The sequence below is a fragment of the Taurulus bubalis genome (genome assembly GCF_910589615.1).
Source record: "Taurulus bubalis genome assembly, chromosome: 7".
Lineage (NCBI taxonomy): Eukaryota > Metazoa > Chordata > Actinopteri > Perciformes > Cottidae > Taurulus > Taurulus bubalis.
In genome coordinates this window covers 26119598-26136904 of record NC_136595.1, presented here as the reverse complement: position 1 = coordinate 26136904, position 17307 = coordinate 26119598, and the positions used below count along the sequence as shown (strand labels likewise).

Genomic DNA, 17307 nt, shown 5'->3' with positions numbered 1-17307 from the left:
GAGGAGGACGACGAGGAGGTTCTGGATCTGATCCGCGAGAACGGGACTCGAACCGAGCCCGGAGCCGAGTTCTTCAAGTGCAACAAGGTAACAATCCCACTGCCCGTTCCCACCTGACAAGTTTGAAGTCTCCATCTTCTCATCATCATGATTATTAATATTATGATCCAGGAAGTATTTGAGAAGCTATAATATAAATGACCCTGTCCTCTTAACGTGCTCCCGGCTGCAGGCGGCGTGGCGCGTGCCCGGTCAGTACCTGGTCGTGCTGCGTCAGGGGGCGCGCGTGCAGCGGACCACCAGGAGGCTGCGCGCCGCCGCGGCCCGGACGGGATCCCGGCTGCAGGTCCTGCAGACCTTCTCCGGAGCTCTGCACGGCGTCCTGGTGCAGATGGGCCGGGACGTGCTTCACCTGGTAATGCAGTAGAGAATAACATGGTGGCGCATACAGGTGTGGGGCTACCTGGTTATGATCAGAGCCAGAACACCAACTAACATACAACAACTATATATCAACTTATATCAACATCAATGCATGTGTCCGTGTTTTGCCGCTATTAAAAAGTTGGCTTTAGAAGTATTCAAAATAAATATGGCATCCAAAGAATCTGTTTTCGTGACATACATTTAGTGTCCCAGTTGAGCTCCCAGTATAAAGTGTGTTCCTGCAGGCGGTGAAGCTCCCTCAGGTCCACTACGTGGAGGAGGACTCCTCCATCTTTGCTCAGAGCGCCCCCTGGAACCTGCAGAGGCTACTGCAGCCTCACGGCGGCACCTCTGAGAACGGGACGTACAGACCACCCAGTGAGTCTGTGTCACACGCACGCACACGCACACATACACACATGCATACACACACAGACACATGCATACACACACACAGGCGCATGCACGCACACATACACACATGCACGCATACACACACACACACACACATGCACGCATGCATACATGCACGCACACACAAACACACGCACGCAGACACATACATACACACACACACACACACACAGGCGCATACACGCACGCACGCACACACACACACATGCATACACGCACGCACACACACACAAACACACGCACGCAGACACATACACACACACAGGCGCATACACGCACGCACGCACACACACACATGCATACACGCACGCACACACACACAGACACACGCATGCACACACGCACGCATACACACAGGCACACACACATGCATACACGCACGCACACACACAGATACGCATACACACACAAGGCGCACGCACGCATACACGCACGCACACACACACACACGCAGACACACACGCACACATACACACACACAGGCACACACACACACGCAGACACACAGTCACACACGTACACACACACACGCATACACACACACAGGCACACGCATGCATACACGCACGCACACACACACACACGCAGACACACACGCACACATACACACACACAGGCACACACACACACACGCAGACACACACACACAGTCGTGAAGTAATCACATCCACACCCCCTCTGTCCTCTGCAGACGACGGCGGGATGGCGGAGGTGTATTTGATGGATGGCGGCGTTCAGGTTTCTCACCGGGAGATTGAAGGACGAGTGGTCGTCACAGACTTCAACAACGTCCCCGAGGAGGACGGAGTCAGAGTTCACAAACAGGTGAACACACACACACACACACACACACACACACACACACACACACACACACACACACACACACACACACACACAGTAAATACACACAGGGTTGGGTATCACTGTTTCCAACCCTCTCTCTCTGCAGGCCAGTCAGTGTGACAGCCACGGCACGCACACGGCGGGGGTCGTGGGCGGGTCGGACTCTGGCGTCGCTCGAGGCGCCGGCGTGAACCTGGTGCGCGTGCTCAACTGTCAGGGGAAAGGCACCGTGTCCGGCGCTCTGGCGGGTAGGTAGACGTAGAAAGCAGGTGTAGAAATGGAGCTGCTGTTGCATGCGACCATTATGTAGAAACCCATTCACAAAGGGGAGATGGAGGGCGGCCATTGTTGAACCCTCGTGTGTCATCTCCCCCTCTCCTCTCCTCAGGTCTGGAGTACATCCGTGCGACCCTGCTGTCCCGCCCGGCGGCCGCCGTGGTCGTTCTGCTGCCTTTCATCGGCGGGTTCAGCCGCTCGTTAAACGCGGCGTGTCGCGGCGCGGTGGCCGGCGGAGCCGTGGTCGTCGCCGCCGCCGGGAACTACAGGGACGACGCCTGCCTGTACTCGCCCGCCTCAGAGCCCGAGGTCACGTGACCCCCTTTCGTCTCAGGGCAGCCTGACGGATGCACACACACATCCATCACCTTAACGCCTCGTGTGTGTGTGTGTGTGTGTGTGTGTGTGTGTGTGTGTGTGTGTGTGTGTGTGTGTGTGTGTGTGTGTGTGTGTGTGTAGGTCATCACGGTGGGGGCCGTTAACTCGGCGGACCAGCTCATGTCACAGGGCGCGGGCGGCACCAACTCTGGCCGCTGCGTGGATCTGTTCGCGCCCGGCGATGACATCGTCAGCGCCAGCAGCGACTGCAGCACCTGCTTCACCTCCCGCAGCGGGACGTCCCAGGCCGCCGCACATGCCGCAGGTATGCATGCGCACACCTGAACTGAGCTGAGCTGAAAACCACCTGTGGTTGTGGCTGCAGTATCAGCGCTTTATGTGCTTTTTCTGGGGGTTCGTGCCCCGGCAGGTATAGCAGCGGTGATCCTGTCGTCCAATCAGAACGCGGCCCCGGTGCAGGTCCTGCAGATGATGCTGCATTACTCCGTCAGCAACACGATCGACTTCCTCTCTCTGTCGGACGCACGTCGCCTCATCACGCCAAACCTGGTCGCCGCCATGGCTCCCGGCAACAGCACGAGTCAGTCACACTTTGATTCTTCATTTTATTCTTCTACACGATGAGCATCAGCGTGTAGGTCACACCGCGTACCTGTGTGTGCGCGTTTGCAGACGAGGAGCTCCTGTGTCGCTCAGCGTGGTCAGAGAGGTCAGGGGTCACGGGTACCGACGCGGCCGTCAGCCGCTGCCGCCGGGGCGAGGAGATGATGAGCTGCAGCGGCTACGCTCCCGACGGCGACACCGTGGGAGAAACCATCACCGTGAGTTCAAACTCTGTCATCACCACACACAGAAACACTTACATCTCAGGTGCAGCGTTCATATAAACTCCTCCCCCTCGGCGCTCACAGGTGAACGGCGGGCAGATGGAGTGTGTCGCGCACAACGCCCCGGGGGGGAGAGGCGTGTTCGCCGTGGCGCGTTGCTGCGTGACCGCCGGCCTGCGGTGCCGGGTCCACGCCGCCGGTCCCGACACCGGACCAGACGCCGAGTGCGTCGGGACGCAGCCGCACCACCTGACCGGTTACGTCACACCGGAGAGAGAAGCTCTCAAGATACACTCCAGTTAGAATGAGATCGATATCACTTTCATGTCCGCCCATTTATATGGAGGAAAGCCAGCTTAGAGACTGCAGAGACATTACTACTTCATGTTCGACTACCTCCTCACGTTTATTAATACTTGCATAAAAGGCACAGTGACAGATTGCTGTTGGTTCAGGCTGAGACCTCGCTGGTCAAAGTTCACTAAAGTTGAACTCCCACGTGATGCAAATTCTTTTATTTGGCCCTCGGCTCGCATAGAATGGAGATTAATGGGAATATATTAATAAAATAAATACAAAATTCTGCTCTGAACTCGCTGGAATGTTAGTGGAAGAATATTTGTGTATGTTTTTAGGAGCGCAATTGTTTCTCACTATAACAAAATGTGAAATGTGTCATTCTGAAGAAAAACAACAAAACAATTTAAAAATAATGGAAAAAGTAAAGACTCCTTCTTTCCCCCCAAAGTACAGACTTCAGCAAAGAGACAAATAAATAATCCTCTCCACTAACAATGTCTGAACAATTTGAACAGCTGAGCATAAAGACGGAGAACGGACGTGTCATTAAATAGTAGGGGTGGGAATCACCCACACCCACAGGTCCCACAATACGATATTATCACGATACTGTGATATTATCACAATACTGTGATATTATCACGATACTGCGATATATTGAGTATTGCGATATATTGTGATTTATTACCTTTTTTCAATCGCAAATTGTCGCCAAAGGAAAACTTTGTCAACATATTTGATCTAAAAAGGGGTTCATTATGTAAATGAAGTTGCGTACATAGTAGTTAACGTAAATAAGTCTGTTGTACATATACATGTCTAAGTATGTGAATCAGTGTACCCTTTAAACAGAGTTCAAGCTTTTCATGCTGCATTTAGAACACCGTGGTCAATTATGCCAGTTACCATGGCAATCACCCTGAGAGTTAAATGCGCTCCCCACCAGCTGCAGTCTGTGAGCAGTATAAAGAGCAGAGCTGTCAGCCGGTGTTAGAACACACGAGTGGTAGTTACTTTACATCCTATTAGACATGTGCATAAACATGTGCATAAACATGTGCAATAGACGTTGGTGGTTTTGTTGCCTCAACCAAACCATTTTGTGTTCTTTGTTGCCGAAACCAACAATTCTTATTTTGTGGTGATTTCACGCATTTCTGCCAATGAATCCCACTAAATGCTGCACACTGTACCTTTAAATAAATACCCCATACTCTTACGTACCGCTTGTTTTTGCTTGGTTTAATTGTTTAATTTAGATTAGCATTCTGAACAGCTTTTGCATAATATGATGAAATTAAAATACACATTTAATTGAATGAATGGGCAACTCGTTGCCTGCGCTCATTAAAGCATGTCGCATGTTTTTCTAGGCTGCGCCTCGCGGCCCGTTGCCTCGATGTCGTCCGACTCGCGTCCCCATCCAGGTGATCGCCGGCGCTGCGTCGCAAAAGACGGGGCGACGCCCCACGCCGTGTGTTGCCGCGCTCCATCTCTGGAGTGCAACCTGTTGGAAAACAGATCGGTCGATGAAGACGAGGTGAATATTTTATGTCACTTGAGGGGACCTTTTTCTAACTGCCTCCCACATTCCCAGTATACTTTTTTGGTAGCCGTTTTGTCTCTTTGTAGTCTATTTTTGCTTCTTTGTAGCTGTATATATGCCTCTTTGTACCGTAAAAGTCGGGTTACAAGCCGCTTCTACCTCCGGTGGGTGTCCCCGCTGTAGCAAGCTAGCACTGCCGCTAGCTAGCGCTGCTGCTAGCTCCCCGCCGAGACGGGGCTGGTCCCGCTAACTTCGGTGGTTGTCGGGGAGCTAGCGTAGCGCTAGCTGGCTAACGGGGACACTGACCGAAGGTAGTAGAGGCGTGTAACCCGACTTTTACGGTAGTCTCTTTGTAGCTGTTTTATGTATCTTTGTAGCCGTTTTATGTCTCTTTGTAGTCTCTTTTGGTTTCTTTGTGGTCATTTTGAGTCTCTTCCTGGTCGGTGTCCCCTTCATCATATCTGTCCGTTAAATATCCTAAACAGATAGAAATGTTTTTGACGATCACGCCTTCACCTCCTGCTGCTGTTCTGTTGCAGGTGGAGGTGTCCTGTCCGTCCGGCTGGACTCTGACCGGCTGCAGCGCCGTCTCTCAGGGCTCCGCCATCATGGGGCCGGTTGCCGGGGGCAACGCTTGTCGTGTCCGCGGCGGGACGGGAGCTGCTGGCGTCGCCGTGTGCTGCCGCGTCAGACCATCAACACCAGAGCAGCCCGACACGCCTCCCCTCTGATGTGATGGCCAACGCCTTGAACACAGCTTTGACGTGTCTATTGTAGACGTCAAGGAATGGTCTCTTATGCAGACGTCTCTATTGTAGATGTCTGCATAAAAGACGTCTCTATTGTAGATGTCTGCATAAAAGACGTCTCTATTGTAGATGTCTCATGTAGACGTCTGCATAATGTAGACGCTTCTAATGTAGACGCTTCTAATGTAGACGCTTGACGTCTCTATTGTAGATGTCTGCATAAAAGACGTCTCTATTGTAGACGTCTGCATAAAAGACGTCTCTATTGTAGACGTCTGCATAAAAGACGTCTCTATTGTAGATGTCTCATGTAGACGTCTGCATAATGTAGACGCTTGACGTCTCTATTGTAGATGTCTGACGTCTCTATTGTAGATGTCTACATAAGTGACGCCTCTAATGTAGACATCTCTAATGTCGACAGCTCTATTGTAGACCTAATGTAGACGTCTTTTATGTAGACGTCTGACATCTCTTATGTAGACGTCTGACGTCTCTTATGTAGACGTCTATAGAGACGTCTATATAAGACGTCTAATGTAGATGTCTCTATTGTAGACGTCTACATAAGAGACGTCTACATTAGAGACGTCTCTAATGTAGACGTCTCTTATGTAGACGTCTGACGTCTCTTATGTAGACATCTATAGAGACGTCTATATAAGACGTCTAATGTAGATGTCTCTATTGTAGACGTCTACATAAGAGACGTCTGACGTCTCTTATGTAGACGTCTGACGTCTCTTATGTAGACGTCTATAGAGACGTCTATATAAGACGTCTAATGTAGATGTCTCTATTGTAGACGTCTACATAAGAGACGTCTGACGTCTCTTATGTAGACGTCTATAGAGACGTCTATATAAGACGTCTAATGTAGATGTCTCTATTGTAGACGTCTACATAAGAGACGTCTGACGTCTCTTATGTAGACGTCTGACGTCTCTTATGTAGACGTCTGACGTCTTTTATGTAGACGTCTGACGTCTCTTATGTAGACGTCTGACGTCTTTTATGTAGACGTCTGACGTCTCTTATGTAGACGTCTGACGTCTCTTATGTAGACGTCTATAGAGACGTCTACATAAGACGTCTAATGTAGATGTCTCTAATGTAGACGTCTACATAAGAGACGTCTCTAATGTAGACGTCTACATTAGAGACGTCTCTAATGTAGACGCTATTATTGACTCCTCTAACGTAGACGCCTCTGATGTAGACGCCTCTAAAGACATTAAAGGTGAAACGTGTAAGATGTAACCAACAGGGGGCAGTATCTCACCTCGACGACTGGATCCATACAATCTAAATTTAGTCTTCGGTTAAATAAAAACAAAGTCATACAAAAGTCAACCAAACTGCTGAAGCTCTGCTAACAGTCTGTGTCTTTCCTCCGACACGAACTGGAGGCTGAATGTTTCGATTGTTGTTTATTGGATTAAACCCAAATTGGGACTGTTTTCTTCTTATTTCGGACATTTTGTATTTAATCCAATAAACAAACGTACACAGACTCTGAACCTTCAACGGGAGTGATGAGCCCTCAATGCATCTCTACGTCTTCGTCATCATGTCTGGTTGGCCGGAGGACAGACTATCGCCCCTAGAGGTTCTCTAGTGGTACTACTCCTCCTACACAGTGCACCTTAAACGACTGCTCCGTTATATAAGAATAACGGGACGGTTTCAGTTGCACGTTGTGATTTATGAAACAACAGGGAGGCTCCGTGGTCCGAACCAAGACGGACAACTTTATTTACTCCTTTCAACCTCGACAAAAGCAGATCCACATCTTCTGCTTTTACCTTTCACAATAAAAGCCCGAGACGTAAAATGTATTTGCAGTTCTTTTCCCCATTTCTGTGTCCTTTACTCGTCAAGTGTGAAGGTGTGATTCTATTTAGGACAGAAATCTTTAATTGAAATTGTACAGCATCAAGTTTGACACTAAGAATTGACTTACATATAAATAACATTGCTTATATATATATATATAAAAAAGAAAGAAGAATGTGCCTGCGTCAGTGCAGTCGGATGCTCTTAGCACAGTGTTCGTCTTTTCCTAAACTTGATAAATTCTCCTTCTCCATTCTGTTATTTACGCCCGTTATTCTCAGAATGTCTTTGTTAAAAAAAGGGCAATAAAAAGACACAGAAGGACGCTCATCAAAAAAAGAAATACCCATCTCTCTCACACACGGTCTTATGAGTGTGTTTCCAGGTCTGATTGTAAGTAAACAATCAGGCGCCACCACCGCTGTGATGAATCAGTCTGATTAGCTTCAACAACAAGCCAGTTACCTTCTGCTCTCTCAAAAACAAAAGTTAAATAACTGATTTTACAATACAAGAAAACGTTTGTCCGTCTTTATGCGACAGAAAATAAATAAAAATAGGAGTGAAAAACAAAAGCATGGCGCTGCATTGATATCGCTAATGCGGAATTGATCCGTCCTTTCGTGAATATTTCGGATTATTCTGGTCCAGCAGGACGTTTCAAAGCAGACATCTTGAAGCGTTATTAATAACGATGGCTGTTTTATTGCCAGTTTGCACATAACACAACTAAGTATATCTCGCATCAAATGCATCATTTACTACATTGCGAGGATTTTCTGAGACGTGAGCTTAGCGGCCCCACAATGCATTGCGTCTGGGTGCCTCTAGACCCGACGAATGTTTACATTCCAGATATGTGCTCAGTTTATCCAATCGGTGCGTTGGGACGCGGTTTCGGACGCAGCCCAAGACCCGAAAACAGAAGCAGCTAAATGGAACTCAGCCATTTGTCATTTTTAAACCTTTCAAAATGTCTGCGAGGAAAAACGTCTGATTGGAAGATACATAAAAAAAGGAAGGTGAAAATCGAAATGGAGCACCAACGTTTCGTGTAGACGTACCTAAAAAAAAAAACAATGTTTACAAAAGGTTGTGCATTCCAGTTTATTTTATATCAAATTTCCCCTTAATCAAACTCCGATGTACAAATTAAAACTCGAGTTTTAACATGCGTTGCAGAATCCTGCGATGGCAGAAGTGAATTTCTTCAAAATTGAATGACAGTAAAAACCCGTACAGATGCCACAACCCCGCGCACGTTTACCCAAGACCCCTCCCTGCATCCCAGGATTAAAACCAAAAGATTGTTTCGCCGTTTGTCGTCTTTGAAGTTGTTGTTTTTGTCCTTTTTCTGCAAGTAGTTGTGGGCGATGAGCAGAGGAGGAAGGGAGGGAGACTCAGGAGAGACTCTTGGCTGAATGCACTTGGCACCGACTGCATCAGGTAGCATGTGACCGGCCACAGAGAGGAGGGAGTTTGTGACAGTGAGTGACCAAATGACACGGCAAACAACACGGAAAAGAGGGGAGGAAGAGGAGAGGAAGAGGAGGGGGGGTCTTTTTCTCTGTCACACCGAAAAGACAAACTTCACCACATCTTACTGCCACACATGCAAACGTGCCGGAGAGCACGACGTGACCTTCACATCTAGAGAGGGAGGAGGGGGCGGGGCTAAAACAACCTCTACTGAGGAGCCTCAGTGGATTGATCACATGACGACTCCCAAAAACAGAAGAAAACAAACAAAAATAGACAGCGTTGCATGATGGGACTGTAAACATTGACCTGTTAAAGCTGAGCTGAAGTTCAGGGCTCATGTTCTTCGACTCCAGCTGGAAGCGCGGCTTCCCTAAAACTACGCAGCGTGAAATCTGTATCTACAAAGTGTCTGAAAAGAAGCAGCATTTTTTTTTTTTGCTTTAACCCCACACACACACACACACACACACACACACACACACACACACACACATTCCTACAATCCTTTGTCACGACACACAGAGGACATTTCCCCCCGTTTTATTTAGGGTCTAAACGTGAGGAAGAGGAGGAGGATGAAGAAGCCCTGTGAGACTATCGTGAGCGCGGGAGACACCAAAGTGGAGCAGAGGTCGACCCACCTCCTCTGGAGATGTGGCGGGACGGGGGGCGGGAGGTTAAGGCACTTCAAGTCTCCCGACGACTGAGGAACGATGGAGCTACGTTTTGGGTTCAGCTCCTCTCTGTGTGTGTGTGTGTGTGTGTGTGTGTGTGTGTGTGTGTGTGAGAGAACAAAAGGACGACGAAAGCAAAACGAAGGCGAAGCAAAAAGAAAACTTCATTGGCAGAAAAAGAAAACCCTGATAAAGCAGAAGTGCAGTGAGAACAACCTGCTCTTGTGTCTGAGAGTGAATGCGTGACACGCGCTTGCATGTTGTTGTTGTTTGTTGTTCTTTGTGTGTAACCTTGGCACCTAAAAGTAAAACACGCTCCTGAGCTCCCCTTCAGTCGGCACTGACGGCCACACGGATCTGTGCACTTCCCCAGATCAGCTTTGCGTTTGCATAAGGCTCGAGTCCCACCCCCCTAAACCCCTAAACCCCCCACCACGAGAAAAACAAAAAAAACATTCCTCTCCAAATATTCAGTCCCGTCAAACAAAAGTGGCAAAGAAAACTAAAAACAGGCGATGAAAAACAAGCATAAAAAAGAAAGAAAACGATCCAGCGCACGAGGCGTGAGTGGCACCGGACATATCGGGTTGTTAAAAGCAAAAAAGAGGTTGCTAGGACACAAGGAAGTGAGGAAGCGAGGAGGCTCTAGAGGAACCGACCAGTGCTGCTGTACGTCACAATAGAACTGGGACCGGACTATAAAGTGCATACTTAACCCCACCCCTCCCGAGTGCTCCTGCATGTGTGTGTGTGTGTGTGTGGAGGTGTTCCTGTACAAGTGCACACACGCGCCTGTGTGTGTGTGTGTGCAAGTTCCTCTAGAGCGGCTGACGCAACCTCACGCCCCCCCCCAAAAAAAAAAAAAAAAAAAAAAACGTTTGCATGGCTGTGGAGAAGAGCGCAGGAGACTTTAAAATATTATCTTACACTGGAAATTACACCTATGGAACAAATCTTTACAATATGAATATGTCTGTGTAGGTACATTGGCAAATATGAGCAGAAAATTGTTAAAACACAACCCAAACCCATCCTCCGCCTTGCTGTCATTCTGAGTGAATGAACGAATAAAAACTGAAGTCATCCGTGATTGAGGAAGGATTTTTTTTTTTGCCTTTTTTTTTGTCTCATCTCATGTACTTCCCGCCGTAATCTGCCCTTAATGATAATTCATCTCCATCATCGCCCTCGGCTGCTCTGAAAGGAAGTAATTTACGATTTATTCATAGCTCCTCTGTTGCCGCAGCGACCGAGAGAGTAATTGTTCTGATTGGCTTGTTGTGGAGTCCTAAAATGTCCCGGCCAATCGAGCGTGCAGCCCTTCCAGTCGGCTGCCCGGAGCCGCCGCCTCCTCCTCCTCCGTTAGGAGGGTGGCTGGAAGGAGCTAGGGGTCGACATCTTCCAGGTCGCTCTTTGAGTCGCCGAGCATCATGGGAGACTCCGACCCCTGGGAGAGACATAACAATAACAGATTATTATTAAAGTCAAGCGCTATCAAGGGACCTGAACCAAAAATGTCAAGACCCTAGAAGCCCACTATGAATGCAATAGAAACGTTTCAATAAATCAAACATTATCCATTAAGTATATTCCAATTCAAGCTTAATTCTAACTCCAATTTAATAAAACTATGACCAAGAAATGTGATGTTTTTTGCGGAGGAGAATGAACTCGTTCTCAGCAGCGACGGTGGGATTATGACTTCCACACAACACACCGATTATCTGGGGGATTCATGCCAGAAAGAGTCTGACAGGCGGGAGCTGTGTGGGCAACCTGTCAGACACAGCGGGGGGCCCAGAAGAATGGAGCCGTCCGATAGCAACCGTGGGAGGCAACAAGCGGCCTTTGCAGCTTCTGACAGAAGCTCGGGAAGATGTTCCATTTTGGTTTCCCCATTCTCTTCCGTCGAGTCACGGTAGCACCGAGGTCGCTCACCTGCCGGAGGCTGCGGTCGGCGTTCTCGTTGGCCGGGCTGCCGTCGGAGCCGTTGCTGCTGCCGGACTGCTCCTTCTCGTTCAACAGCGCCGTGGCGTAGGCCAACGTGTCCTGCAGGGTTGACACAAGACAAGGAAACGGGAGTGAGGCGAGAGCAGAGGAGGACGTCATGTATTGTTATCACGCATCGTGTGTGTGTGTGTGTGTGTGTGTGTGTGTGTGTGTACCTGTGCAGAGATGGTGCGCTGGAAGGTTTTGTTGGTGGATGTCTCATTGGAGACGTTGCTCTGTGGAGTCCAGTAATGTTCAGTCATCTGAGGGCACAGAGAACACGATGCAAAATGTAATTATCTTTTGCTAATTTAATGCTCCGAATATACAGTTAAAATAGTTAAAAAGGCAGGTATAAATTGTTAGAATAGTTATAAAGTCAGGAATAAATTGTTAAAATGCCAGGTTAAAAATAGTTAAGTCATTTATGTATGGTAAAATATTCATAAATTCATGTACAAATCATTAAAATAGTTTTAAAGTCAGGTATAAATTGTTAAAAAATTAAAAAAGCCATGTATAAATTGTTAAGATTGTTATAAAGTCATGTACAAATTGTTAAAATAGTCATGAAGTCCGGTATAAACTGTTAAAATTGTTATAAAGTCATGTATATGCACTGTTAAAATAGTTATAAGGCCAGGTATACATTGTAAAAATTGACAAAGTCATGTTTAAACTATTAGAATAGTTAGTCATGTATAAACTGTTAAAATAGTTCTAAAGTAATGTATACATTGTTCAAATAGTGATATAGTCAGCAATAAACTGTTAAAATTGTAATAAAGTCATGTATATACACTGTTAAAATTGTTAAAAATATTTACAAAGTCATGTTTAAACTATTTGAATAGCTATAGTCAGGTATAAACTGTTAAAAATAGTTATAAAGTCATGTATAAATAGTGATAAAGTCATGTATAAAGTGTTGAAATAGTTATAAAGTCATGTATAAATAGTTATAAAGTCATGTATAAATAGTTATAAAGTCATGTATAAATAGTTATAAAGTCATGTATAAATAGCTATAAAGTCATGTATAAAGTTTATGAATTGTTACAAAGTCATGTTTAAACTATTCGAATAGCTATAGTCAGGTATAAACTGTTAAAAATAGTTATAAAGTCATGCATAAAGTGTTAAAATAGTTATGGTTTTGAGATCTCTCCCTCCTCGTTTCTTGTCAACCATCTACTTTCACTCTCCAGTCAATAAAAACCCCAAAAACTAAACGCATTTCTTTGACATTTGGCTCAGTAATTTCGAAGCTTGCCTTTTTCTGCAGCCACTGCACTGCCCAGCTCCAGTGACCGGACAGGTCCTTGAAGTAATCTTTGGCTGGAGCACACCTGGTGGGAGGAACAGAAGGAGGCTCAGAGTCATCGCCAGTTAATCTCCCACAATGAAGTACATCAAAGAGTACGAGTACTACTCCTGGACACTCTGAAGCTCTGACTCACTTCTGGGCTAACGTGACCAGGAACTTCACACACTGGTAGCAGCGCCTGCTGTCCACGTTGTTGCTCTGGTGCATCAAAGCTGAGAAGAAAAAGCACTCAAGTCAGGTTTTTACACGTTCAGTGAATTCATTTAATGCCGAGATACAGCGATCGCAACTTTCTTGGCCGATTGCGATTTTCTTTCTATGAACCAGTGTGGAAAGCAGCCTTTTGAATTACTAGCACTCTAATATGATGCTGAAGTCCCACAGAAGGAATATTGACTTAAGTTGTACATATTAAAGCTGCATTCTCTCTCCTGACCATCAGGGGGCAACTCCTCTGGTTGTATAGAAGTCTATGCTTCATGTGTTAACGCTCTATTCTCTCTCCTCACCACCAGGGGGCGACTCCTCTGGTTGTATAGAAGTCCATGCTTCATGTGTTAACGCTCTATTCTCTCTCCTCACCACCAGGGGGCGACTCCTCTGGTTGTATAGAAGTCTATGCTTCATGTGTTAACGCTCTATTCTCTCTCACCACCAGGGGACGACTCCTCTGGTTGTATAGAAGTATATGCTTCATGTGTTAAAGCTGCATTCTCTCTCCTGACCACAAGGGATCGACTCCTCTGGTTGTATAGAAGTATATGCTTCATGTGTTAAAGCTGCATTCTCTCTCCTGACCACAAGGGATCGACTCCTCTGGTTGTATAGAAGTATATGCTTCATGTCTTAAAGCTGCATTCTCTCTCGTGACCACCAGGGGGAGACTCATGTGGTTGTATAGAAGTATATGCTTCATGTCTTAAAGCTGCATTCTCTCTACTGACCACTAGTGGGCGACTCCTCTGGTTGTATAGAAGTCTATGCTTCATGTGTTAAAGCTGCATTCTCTCTACTGGCCACCAGGGGGTGACTCCTCTGGTTGTATAGAAGTCTATCTTCATATGAAAAGGCTGCATTCTCTCTACTGACCACCAGGGGGTGACTCCTCTGGTTGTATAGAAGTCAATGCTTCAAGTGTTAAAGCTGCATTCTCTCTACTGACCACTAATGGGCGACTCCTCAGGTTGTATAGAAGTGCATGCGTCATGTGTTAAAGCTGCATTCTCTCCTGACCACCAGGGGGTGACTCCTCTGGTTGTATAGAAGTCTATATAAATGACTCTACTTCTCTTGATTTATTCCCTCAGTAAACATTGTAAACATGAGTTTATGTCTCAATCTCTAGTTTCAAGTCTTCTTCAATACAGCATGATGTTCATTTAGTACATTATGGTCATTTAGAGTCAAACAGACCAAAACAAAAAGTGCTGAGTCATACCTAAAAGGCCTTTCTCCGACTCGAAGGCGTACTTGAGTCTCTGTGTTTGCAGCGGATCCTCCATCACCTGGAAGATTGAACCGAGGTTAGCAGCCGCTCGCATCATAAGGCGTCTCAAAGCGAGGCGTGAACTCACCAGCAGCTCCTGCAGCATCTGAAACACGTTCTTCAGTTCATGAGGCGGCGCCGTCTCCAGCTGGGTCTGCAACACCAAAGTCATTCAGAAGGTTTTAAACTCGCTATCCGTCAGCTGGGAGAGTTTGTTTGTTATTAATATTATGTGTTTTTTTTGTTTACCTTGAGCAGCTGCAGCACACCGAGGGAGAAGGGCTCGTTACAGTAGGAAGAGTAGGTCACCATCTCGATCAGGAGGGACAGAGGACCCGACAGCTCCCGCATGGCGAACATCACCTGCAAACATCCACAGGAACATCAGTCCCAGAACGACGAGGACCGCACCCAGGGTTCATATTCAGTCTGACCACTGGGTTCCATGGCTTTAAACCACATTTCCATGAGCAAACATGTTGTGAAATCTGGGTGTAGACAGTAAAAAGTGAGTAAATGTAGTATTTAAACTAACAATGAGAACACAAAGCATACAGTAAACCTTAAATGACTCAAATGAATGAGACAATAGTTTGATTAAAAGAATAAACATTTATATAGATGCCTGTATGTATGACTGCTTATATTCTGAGTCTTTCTTTTAAAAGCATTTTAATTATTTCAAACTCAGCGTAAATGAACGTCATGAACACATGAATATAACACATTTACATGACTTTTACTACACTTTTGTTGTGTTGTGTCTCTGTGTGGTCGTTGTGTCTCTCTTTGTGGTCGCTTTGTGTGTGTCTTTGTGGTCGTTGTGTGTGTCTTTGTGGTCGTTGTGTCTCTCTTTGTGGTCGCTTTGTGTGTGTCTTTGTGGTCGTTGTGTCTCTCTGTGTGGTCGCTTTGTGTGTGTCTGTGTGGTCGCTTTGTGTGTGTCTGTGTGGTCGCTTTGTGTGTGTCTGTGTGGTCGCTTTGTGTGTGTCTGTGTGGTCGCTTTGTGTCTCTTTGTGGCCGCTTTGTGTGTGTCTGTGTGGTCGCTTTGTGTGTGTCTGTGTGGTCGCTTTGTGTGTGTCTGTGTGGTCGCTTTGTGTGTGTCTGTGTGGTCGCTTTGTGTGTGTCTGTGTGGTCGTTGTGTCTCTCTGTGTGGTCGCTTTGTGTGTGTCTGTGTGGTCGCTTTGTGTGTGTCTGTGTGGTCGCTTTGTGTGTGTCTGTGTGGTCGCTTTGTGTGTGTCTGTGTGGTCGCTTTGTGTGTGTCTGTGTGGTCACTTTGTGTGTGTCTGTGTGGTCGCTTTGTGTCTCTGTGTGGTCGCTTTGTGTGTGTCTGTGTGGTCGCTTTGTGTGTGTCTGTGTGGTCGCTTTGTGTGTGTCTGTGTGGTCGCTTTGTGTCTCTCTGTGTGGTCGTTGTGTCGCTTTGTGTCTCTTTGTGGTCGCTTTGTGTCTCTTTGTGGTCGCTTTGTGTCTCTTTGTGGTCGCTTTGTGTCTCTTTGTGGTCGCTTTGTGTCTCTCTGTGTGGTCGCTTTGTGTCTCTCTGTGTGGTCGTTGTGTCGCTTTGTGTCTCTTTGTGGTCGCTTTGTGTCTCTTTGTGGTCGCTTTGTGTCTCTCTTTGTGGTCGCTTTGTGTCTCTTTGTGGTCGCTTTGTGTCTCTTTGTGGTCGCTTTGTGTCTCTCTTTGTGGTCACTTTGTGTCTCTTTGTGGTCGCTTTGTGTCTCTTTGTGGTCGCTTTGTGTCTCTTTGTGGTCGCTATGTGTCTCTTTGTGGTCGCTTTGTGTCTCTGTGTGGTCGCTTTGTGTCTCTTTGTGGTCGCTTTGTGTCTCTCTGTGTGGTCGTTGTGTCGCTTTGTGTCTCTTTGTGGTCGCTATGTGTCTCTTTGTGTCTCTTTGTGGTCGCTATGTGTCTCTTTGTGGTCGCTTTGTGTCTCTTTGTGGTCGCTTTGTGTCTCTCTGTGTGGTCGCTTTGTGTCTCTTTGTGGTCGCTTTGTGTCTCTTTGTGGTCGCTTTGTGTCTCTTTGTGGTCGCTTTGTGTCTCTTTGTGGTCGCTTTGTGTCTCTTTGTGGTCGCTTTGTGTCTCTTTGTGTCTCTTTGTGGTCGCTATGTGTCTCTTTGTGGTCGCTTTGTGTCTCTTTGTGGTCGCTTTGTGTCTCTCTGTGTGGTCGCTTTGTGTCTCTTTGTGGTCGCTTTGTGTCTCTTTGTGGTCGCTTTGTGTCTCTCTGTGTGGTCGCTTTGTGTCTCTTTGTGGTCGCTTTGTGTCTCTCTGTGTGGTCGTCGTGTCGCTTTGTGTCTCTTTGTGGTCGCTTTGTGGTCGCTTTGTGTCTCTTTGTGGTCGCTTTGTGTCTCTTTGTGGTCGCTTTGTGTCTCTCTGTGTGGTCGTCGTGTCGCTTTGTGTCTCTTTGTGGTCGCTTTGTGGTCGCTTTGTGTCTCTTTGTGGTCGCTTTGTGTCTCTTTGTGGTCGCTTTGTGTCTCTCTGTGTGGTCGCTTTGTGTCTCTTTGTGGTCGCTTTGTGTCTCTTTGTGGTCGCTTTGTGTCTCTCTGTGTGGTCGCTTTGTGTCTCTTTGTGGTCGCTTTGTGTCTCTCTGTGTGGTCGTCGTGTCGCTTTGTGTCTCTTTGTGGTCGCTTTGTGGTCGCTTTGTGTCTCTTTGTGGTCGCTTTGTGTCTCTTTGTGGTCGCTTTGTGTCTCTCTGTGTGGTCGTCGTGTCGCTTTGTGTCTCTTTGTGGTCGCTTTGTGGTCGCTTTGTGTCTCTTTGTGGTCGCTTTGTCTCTCTTTGTGGTCGCTTTGTGGTCGCTTTGT

The 17307-nt window shown here is 46.9% G+C and overlaps 2 protein-coding genes across 2 annotated transcripts in view; one reads left to right on the top strand and one right to left on the bottom strand.

Moving 5' to 3' along the window:
* Positions 1–5705, top strand: part of pcsk9 (proprotein convertase subtilisin/kexin type 9) — a gene marked incomplete at both ends in the record, with an annotated part of 5747 nt that extends 42 nt beyond the window's left edge. The window contains 12 exons of the mRNA XM_079220844.1: positions 1–87; positions 233–415; positions 672–804; positions 1532–1665; positions 1793–1934; positions 2075–2271; positions 2422–2605; positions 2711–2881; positions 2974–3122; positions 3213–3384; positions 4802–4968; positions 5514–5705. The exon at positions 1–87 is cut by the window's left edge and continues 42 nt beyond it. Coding sequence (XP_079076970.1) covers positions 1–87; positions 233–415; positions 672–804; positions 1532–1665; positions 1793–1934; positions 2075–2271; positions 2422–2605; positions 2711–2881; positions 2974–3122; positions 3213–3384; positions 4802–4968; positions 5514–5705 — 1911 coding nt within the window. The remainder of the gene's footprint in view (positions 88–232; positions 416–671; positions 805–1531; positions 1666–1792; positions 1935–2074; positions 2272–2421; positions 2606–2710; positions 2882–2973; positions 3123–3212; positions 3385–4801; positions 4969–5513) is intronic.
* Positions 5706–10601: 4896 nt separating this feature from the next.
* usp24 (ubiquitin specific peptidase 24) overlaps positions 10602–17307 on the bottom strand; it is a gene marked incomplete at its 5' end in the record, with an annotated part of 46612 nt that continues 39906 nt past the window's right edge. The window contains 8 exons of the mRNA XM_079221442.1: positions 10602–11162; positions 11654–11764; positions 11881–11967; positions 12978–13053; positions 13165–13243; positions 14470–14536; positions 14606–14671; positions 14767–14880. Of these exons, the coding sequence (XP_079077568.1) occupies positions 11100–11162; positions 11654–11764; positions 11881–11967; positions 12978–13053; positions 13165–13243; positions 14470–14536; positions 14606–14671; positions 14767–14880 (663 nt within the window). The 3' untranslated portion in view covers positions 10602–11099. The remainder of the gene's footprint in view (positions 11163–11653; positions 11765–11880; positions 11968–12977; positions 13054–13164; positions 13244–14469; positions 14537–14605; positions 14672–14766; positions 14881–17307) is intronic.